The sequence below is a fragment of the Folsomia candida genome, unplaced genomic scaffold (genome assembly GCF_002217175.1).
Source record: "Folsomia candida strain VU population unplaced genomic scaffold, ASM221717v1 Fcan01_Sc019, whole genome shotgun sequence".
In the NCBI taxonomy this organism is placed as follows: domain Eukaryota; kingdom Metazoa; phylum Arthropoda; class Collembola; order Entomobryomorpha; family Isotomidae; genus Folsomia; species Folsomia candida.
Genome location: NW_019091211.1, coordinates 340306 through 348265, shown reverse-complemented (window position 1 = coordinate 348265; position 7960 = coordinate 340306). Strand labels below are relative to the sequence as shown.

Here is a 7960-nt window from a genome sequence, read left to right as displayed (position 1 = left end):
TTGTATTTTTTAAATGTCTGATATATGTAATTAATGATAAATAGTATAGGTTGAAATTTCGTTTAATGATAAGAAATACATTAGTATGTTGTGTGCAAACTAAATAATTTGTAGTCTAATTTAATAAATCGTGAGCAAATGTTTAGAAAAAAACTGGTACGTGTTCAATCCTCCGTTTCGAAACGAAATTGCCCACGCGTCCTGTAAAGTAAATACGTTATCGACTTGTTTAACTAATTACGTATTCACTTTTGGAATTTTTACAGAGTCTGTTAGGGAGCATGGCATATTTACTTTCTGGGTGTGAATTGTCCTGGCAGAACTGTTGCTGCGTCAGGTTTGCATGGCATGCATTGTCTAATTTTTCCATTGGTGAGAGGGGGAGGCAGGATACACCTACAAGCTTCCCATGTCCTTCCAGTTATCGTTTTAGCAAAGTAATCCACTACAATGGCATGGTCACAGGTTTCTCGTAGGTGAGATACATAAATACGTAAATAAATTTATATGCATGTAAATTGATGTAAAATTTTGAGCATAATCTCGATCATTGCATACTCACCGTGAATATCGTTGTCCGGACATCCTGGTTGTTTGACGCCACCATTCGCTATGATATAAATAATAGTGTGCGAAGATTGTTATCGAAACTCAAAGTTAGAAATTTGCAAACTTACGATAAAAGTCGACATGTCCATCAATGCTAAGCAAGATTAGTCAAAAATATGTTACAGAAGACCAGTCCTTATGCTGACATGTTACTTATGTTAGAAATATGTTGCATAATTGATGTACCTTGAGTCACCCTTCGTACTCATCGAGGTATGATAAACGTCTACAAACTCTCCATCATGTCGAATAAGCTTTCTCGAAAAGTTTTTCAAGTCAGGAATCCCGATGCTGAACTCGAATCCAGGCCCGGCTGGGTCAAGACCGCTAATTCTTTTGATGTGGCGACCAATTCTGTCCCAAATAATGGAACCAGCCATTCCCGCAGTGTGAGCACCGAGAGAGTGGCCGACAAGCTGGACCTTTTCGTATTTCAGGTGACCAAGTTTTTTTAGCCACATGACAAAATCTGCGATCCGTTGCGCCACGAGGGGAAAATTAGTGAGAGCGTCGAAGTAGGCGTGAACCTTATCTTTATCGTCGGATGATTTCGTGGTGACTAACTTGCCCCAATCGACGACGATAATGTTGGCCTCCACGGAACTCTCGAGGTATGCTAGGGATGAGAGAGTAAAATGTTATGGAGGCAATTGTGCGTTTTGATTAGACAAATCTGATATAAAATGTTAGATTTTGATTCAGTAATGCTAAATCAGCTACGTATTTCTGTACGTTAAATTTGGAATTGTCTAAAACTCATAGTTTCATGGATTGTAAAACCCGAGTAAATTTTACCTCGTCCTAATTTATAATACGGAAAGTACACTGTTGATATTTTCGAAAATATCGACATTGGAATAACCTTTTGTAAGCATTGTTGGCATCTCAGAGTCTTTGTCACTCCAAAATCCATGGATGATTAAAATTGTGAACTTCCTGGGTGAGAACTGGGCGTCAACTGATGATGCCTCTTTGAATTTGATCTCCTTAACCGTGCTATGGTAGTTAAAAATTATCATATTTCAATATATTTACTAATAAAATAAATAAAATTCTGTGGTAATGCAATACCTCTCATCACTGTGAAAGTAAAAGTGGACATCTTCCACGCTGTTGGAAATTGTGACAAATCCATGTAGAATCGCGATATTTCCCAGAGTAATGAAAACTATGGAGAATTGCATGCAACAAAGTGGTTGCATCTTGATTATTAACTAACAATCTGAGTCGTTAAATTGTAATTCATTTGTTACGACGTGTCCGGGTAAAAAAACTAAAAAAAGATTGAAGTTTTCTTTGCAAGGACCGCGACATTGCAGAATAGAATTCAATTTCAAAAACATATCAAGGCCAGACGAATGTATTTATTTAAATGTTGTACGATTTTCCCTTATAAATAGCTATGCATATACTTAACTGAACCTATTGTTTCTTCCAAATATGAAAACCTCAGGGTTAAATTAAGGCAAGTTACATACACATCTAGCATTACGAAGAGCGTGATTTTTATATTGCTTTGCTACAATCATAATATTTTATTACTACATACGTAAATATTAATACATTTATGTAATTCATAAATTGATTATAAATACGAAGGGAATAAACTTTTATAGCCACAGTTTTGACAGGCTGTTAAAATTGCAAGTGATTACATTCAATGCAAGACTTATTTTAAGCATTCCAAGTAGCGTTATCATAATCTCTGAGCTCAGCTATATTCCTTTCGAGTCGCATGTACCACCAATCTGCTCGCGAATAATACTCCTGTAAAACAAAATCAGGAATCTGAACAACTATCGTCCAATTTCGTAGTAATTTACTTTCCTAAATTTCTCAGAAACTTACCACTTTAAATATTCCCACGCCACATCAAATAATACTTGACATCTTGGCATGACGAAATGCGTCTCGCAAATTTCGGCACAATTATCCTTCGTAATATTTTCTACCACGTGGATCAAACACTGGTCCAAAAACTCGTCCCGCAAGAATTTGTCGCAGAGCGATAGCACCTCCAAGAGCAGGTTAATTTCGAGGGTGGTGTCAATTTCACAAAAGTAAATGACCTAAATGTGTCGAGAACAAGATTAATGTGTCATTTTAAAAATTGGACATGCAAAATCGGCATAATTTTTCATTCTCTTCGTACCACGATAAATTCCTTCACTGCTTCGAAGGACGTTCCCTCTAACTTGAAAGATTGTGTGACTAGATTAGGAGAAAGTGAGAGATATGGGAGATTTGAATAAGTCTGATTTATGGAATTGTACTTATAAATTTAAAAGTACCTGTATGCTCAAAATTGTAAAGAAATTAATCTATCCTTATTTGAAAATTTACGAAAGATATCAACGTTCGTTTGAAAAAAATCAGGAAGATACCACACCTTTAATCCTCTAAATCAATTTTTGGACGATATTGCAATAATAACTAAACTAATACACTAACCAATAACGTGTCGACAATCTAAAAAAACAATAAGTAGATAGCAATTTAGCTCGGAAATATATATTCAGTGACCAAATTTTAGACTGTTCAAATCAGTTTGACTTATGTAAATGTACAATAAATGCGACACTAACTATTGTTGCTTTGTGGAAGTATGTGAATAATAGACTGGGCAGTATTTTTATGAGACCCTTTTCTGTATCCCTCACTTTTACTCTGCTGGGTTTACATTCCAGGATATTGGAAGGTCTTATTTTACAAAAACAGAGTGTATTTATTGATTGTTTATATTTTCAACATAGGTTCGGCGCATTTCAAGCTATTGATTCAGCTACGTGTCCTCCATTGCATTTAGCGCAACAATGAAATAAATTGTGTGTAAATAAGTATGTATCGATATACATACATACGTGATGCATGTATATTTAGTATGTATGTATTCATTTATGTAGCTATAGCTACAGCTTTATACAGCTTTATGTATATGTGCATGCACCTATGTATACATACATGCACACACATACATAAGTATACCTTAAATCAAGATTCAGCAAACGTATGTATCCCCATTGTATGTACGAAAATTTTATACTCAAATGTGATAAAATTAGTAATGTTTTATTCCGATATGAAAGTGCCAAATTGTTCAAGAATAAATTAAGGTATGCATGCTTCTAAAAATTAACAACATTTTACAACAAGTTACAAATTCTACAGGTTAGATTATGTAATTTATAATTTATTTACGGAGATTCAAATGAAACATATTTCAATAATAAAATATTTTGCTATTTTTATAAAACTATTTACGTAGTAGGTGATAGAACTATAAAGGAGACAAATAACGAGTTTGGATTACGCCCTCAAAATGAAAATATTTCAAAAAAGTGAAATTTGAAAATTAAATATGCATGCAATTTAGTTATTTTACTAAATCTTATTTAGTTTCAGTAGTTAGATACAGTTATTAAATTAATTGAATAATAATTAATTGGGATTAAATGTTAGTTTTTCTTAAATCCAAGAGCTAATTTTTTATTCCATGCATTTCCATAGATCTTATATTGGCTGTTTTTCAGATTTGATTGAATGTTACTTCAAGTTATGGTTTCCAGCAAAGCATGCATACATAATTTTAGCGCAGATAAATGACAGTTTTTGATATCATTTCATTCCAGTTATTTTAAAACGTTTCACATTTGCAGTTTCCATCCGGCCAAATGCACTGCAGCCCTTTCCTGTTGCACTGGACATGACAGCTCAGCCGACGAAGGCCGTTACAAGCTGCGTCAACCTTTAGCATTTCAAATTGAATTTTATGTAGGTATGTACAAATGGGTAAATTCCAAAATATATGGTGGATTTCTTACTGATTACTTACCGTATTAACGTCAAGAATTGCAAGGATTATCAGGACCAAAATGGTCAACCAAAAGATTGCTTTCATTTTCGACGTTTTTTTCGTTTAAAAAAACTTCAGTTCAGGAGTTCAGGGGTATGTAATGGAATTTTATGTAGCATGGGCATACGGGTCTGCGGATCGTTCGCTTAAATACCCACCCAAGCATTGTATAATATTGAAATTTGAATTTATTTAAATTCAAGTTGATGAATAACATTCGTCAATTCTAAGAAATATCTCGAACCCCACGTGCCTTGTCATTAATTATATTTCCATGGAACAAGTCAAGGTTTGTTATAAGCTTGTTGCGCATTACTCAATAAATGCAGGGTTTATGATATCTACATCTTGTTTCATGAAACTTAAATTAAATGTTTGAAATTTTAGTATGTTCCAAAGTGACTTAATTATCCACTAGTTACCTCGAAGTATGGAGAAGCAAAAATAAATTGATTTGTTAATTACTAATTTAACATAAAACTTGAAAAATGACAAAAATCGCAGATGTTCTGAACTAAATTTTAGTAGATGCTTTAGCAATAGGAATGGACATCTATAAATCTCATATAGATACCCTGACTTATGACACCCTGGAGGAAATAGCAACTGGAACAATGAACATTTTTAAACGTGATACTTTAAATAGTTTATGTGCATCAATGTTTTCTTTTAATGACAACGTCACTATATGCGTATTACATACATAATATGTATGTATGTAGACGAAACATATAACGCCAATTAATACGTAATTTGTTATCTTCACTACAATTCCCACCATCAAGACCCATTTGTCCCGTTTGTCCCTATAAACTCTTCCTCTTTAGCATCATTACAGGAAATCGACAACCCCGACACATCCGCGACCAAGGAATCTAACGGATTCGTCACCAATTTTGGCATCCGTCGCATGAAGGCTTTTTTCACGCCCACATGAGGACCCTTTTCAAAGAAATACGGCTTAATCCCCCACTCCCCCGGGGGACATGCAAAGTTATGGATCAGCGATGGGAAATTTTGACCTTGGTTTACTTCGGTTTGTTCGTTGTCTGACGATACCGGTGGTTTTGCACTTCTTAACCGTTTTCTGCAACATTCCTTCTCTCCTCTAAAGTCTTCTCGACCTTGAAATGTCTTGTTATTCTCAAGTGATGAAGGGTTTACCACCCTCTGAAGTTCTAGCAAGTGCTGGTGCATTTTATCGACTTGGTGATCACTCAAGTTGAGGGGGGCGCCCTGATGAAAAAGCGAAGCCTGCGTGATTTCCATTAGGTGACAAAGGAGCTAGATAAATCAAATCAAGTTCAAGATTTCGTGTTCGTGATTGAATTTTCCAGTGCGTATAACTCAAATATGATTTTCTTCAAATTAATTTCAATGATAACCTCACCCTGGGAAATGCCAGACGCCCCTTTGTCTCCCCATGTACAAATTTCAAATATTTTTCTAGTAACGCTGCATAATGTTCTTGAGCTGCATTTATTGCGGGACTATCCTCAAACTCTGAGCAGGCCTCACCTCCCCCGTAATCAGAGAACAATACAACAACAATCAACAGCATTATGCTCGATTCGTCAGGGGCATGGGATTTAAGTCTTTTATAAATATTGTATCCAATTTCAAGTACATCTTCAGGCCATATACCCAAAAACTCATCGAACTAGGAATTGCACAAAATTATTTACGATTAATTAGTAATAAACAAGCTTGGGAACAAAATTGTCGCCAACCGTGGACACTGTAAGGTTCTATTTCTGTCGTGTTGGTACATATTAGCTATTCAAATTTTTCATCGCTGCCCATCGGTGAGAAATTGTTACCTGCCGTGTACATGTACTAATCCTAAGTTGAGTTGTACTGCATAAAATGCATGTTATCTCATGGTGACAAATCCTTATTTAAAATCTTAGACAATTTTCACTAGTGGTGTCCAAAACTGGTGACAATTTTGTTACTCAACGCTTAACCATTTAGCTTACGTGAACTATTGGGTGTTTTTCGGAACCAATTACATGACTCCAAGTCCGTTTTTCCACATCAAATAAAACTGCGTTTCGTAAAATATCCATTTCTGTGACAGACCGCCTCAATAAATTGGTTTGGTCGTGTAGTGAAAGTCTTTTAAATTCTGGAATCATATTCGCAAAGCAGACGAATCTATGTACATACAGAGTAATAAAAATATGAATAAATATCTGTAAATACGTATTCGTTTAAATCGTTTAATCAAAATACCTCCGAATTGAAACGGACATGCCACCAATCAGTAAAATTTGTAGTTTTTTGACCGTCAATTTTTCGTCTTTTGCTCTGATTGGAAAATTATATGGAATTAATTCGCACGCTGTATTATAATATTTCAACATATCAGCGATTTTTGCAGAATCTTCGTCGTTAAGTTTGTAGTCGGGTGAAGGAATTGACGAAAGTTTGCCCTGCTTAAGTTTCTCCGTCCTTTGGTAATCCGACACCACCCAAGCGGGTTCCATGCCAATTTTCACGCATTTATAAAATCTGCATATTGTACAGTTTCTTCTTGTTACTTGGTTAATTGCACAGTTTCCTTGAAATTTGCAATCGTTGATGGAATCCATGTTTTTGAAAATGATGAAATTTTTGAGTACGAAATGCTGGAAATTGAGTGAAATGAGATAAACTAAACTGAAATGAAATGAAATAAAGTAATGTGTTTTGTTTCACTTGGAAGAAGGATCGGCACGAGTTGCATGTAATTCCTCCGTAATTGTGTGACCTTGCTTTATCCCCGCAAACATTGCAGAGCTGAAAGTGATGGACATTACGTTTTATTCACAATTAAAATTTCAAACGAAATTATATGAACTGTTATTAAATACGTATTTACCATGTCTCGTATACTGTTTCGTTTGGACTTTTTTCCTGTGTAGTATCCTTGATGTTTTTCAATATTATTCCTCTGTAACCCTTTTTCCATTGTATCCTTATTGAATTCGGAATTCCACAAATGCAATAAATTACTTAATGATATTCACTTTATTTTGTTTGGGAAGATTTTATTTTTAAAGTGCTCAATTTTTTAAAATAAATAACATGTGTTGTATTCATTAACAATGTTTAAAATAACTTTTTAATATGCCATGTATGTATTTATTGTACAGACAGATGTAGTTGTAGAAAGCAGTGTTGAAATTAATTGACCACTTTACTCTGTTGCCCATGGCAACATTACGTAGTATTTACATGTGATAATGATAACGATTTTTTGTTCATTCCAGGATGCTGGACAGTTATTTAAGCTGTAAAGATTACTATGTAGGTACATACATAGCATTTTGTGTATGAAATACACAAAACAAAACTTCGACGAGTAAGCATTCTTAGCATGTGCATATATGTGGGTACTAAAATTTCATGGAATTTTAAAAATTCATGGAAATTATGTATGTATCTTTGTTTTCAAAATTTGCAGGCATTATTCCACAGTGAATAAATTAAGCTAAGTACTTACCTATGCCTCTA

At 34.6% G+C, this 7960-nt stretch overlaps 1 protein-coding gene across 3 annotated transcripts; it reads right to left on the bottom strand.

Moving 5' to 3' along the window:
* On the bottom strand, positions 1-7663 carry LOC110857814 (endothelial lipase). Of its 3 annotated transcripts, none has more exons than XM_035858028.1 (11): positions 4442-5243; positions 2901-4354; positions 2762-2820; positions 2458-2678; positions 1681-2376; positions 1472-1605; positions 796-1225; positions 678-703; positions 563-610; positions 265-469; positions 1-201 (listed from the first exon to the last, which is right to left on the bottom strand). In XM_035858028.1, the coding sequence occupies exons 5-10, from the start codon at positions 1809-1811 to the stop codon at positions 291-293; spliced, it is 948 nt and encodes a 315-aa protein (XP_035713921.1). In that variant the 5' UTR covers positions 1812-2376; positions 2458-2678; positions 2762-2820; positions 2901-4354; positions 4442-5243; the 3' UTR covers positions 1-201; positions 265-290. The 3 variants fall into 3 exon arrangements, 2 of the variants coding, with proteins under 2 accessions (XP_035713921.1, XP_035713920.1); XM_035858027.1 differs by having other exon boundaries at positions 295-469; XR_004836647.1 differs by lacking the exons at positions 1-201; positions 265-469; positions 563-610; ... (4 more) ...; positions 2458-2678; positions 2762-2820 and adding exons at positions 5853-6122; positions 6442-6619; positions 6698-7092; positions 7163-7243; positions 7326-7663 and having other exon boundaries at positions 3660-4354; positions 4442-5746.
* Between the last annotated feature and the right edge of the window lie 297 nt (positions 7664-7960).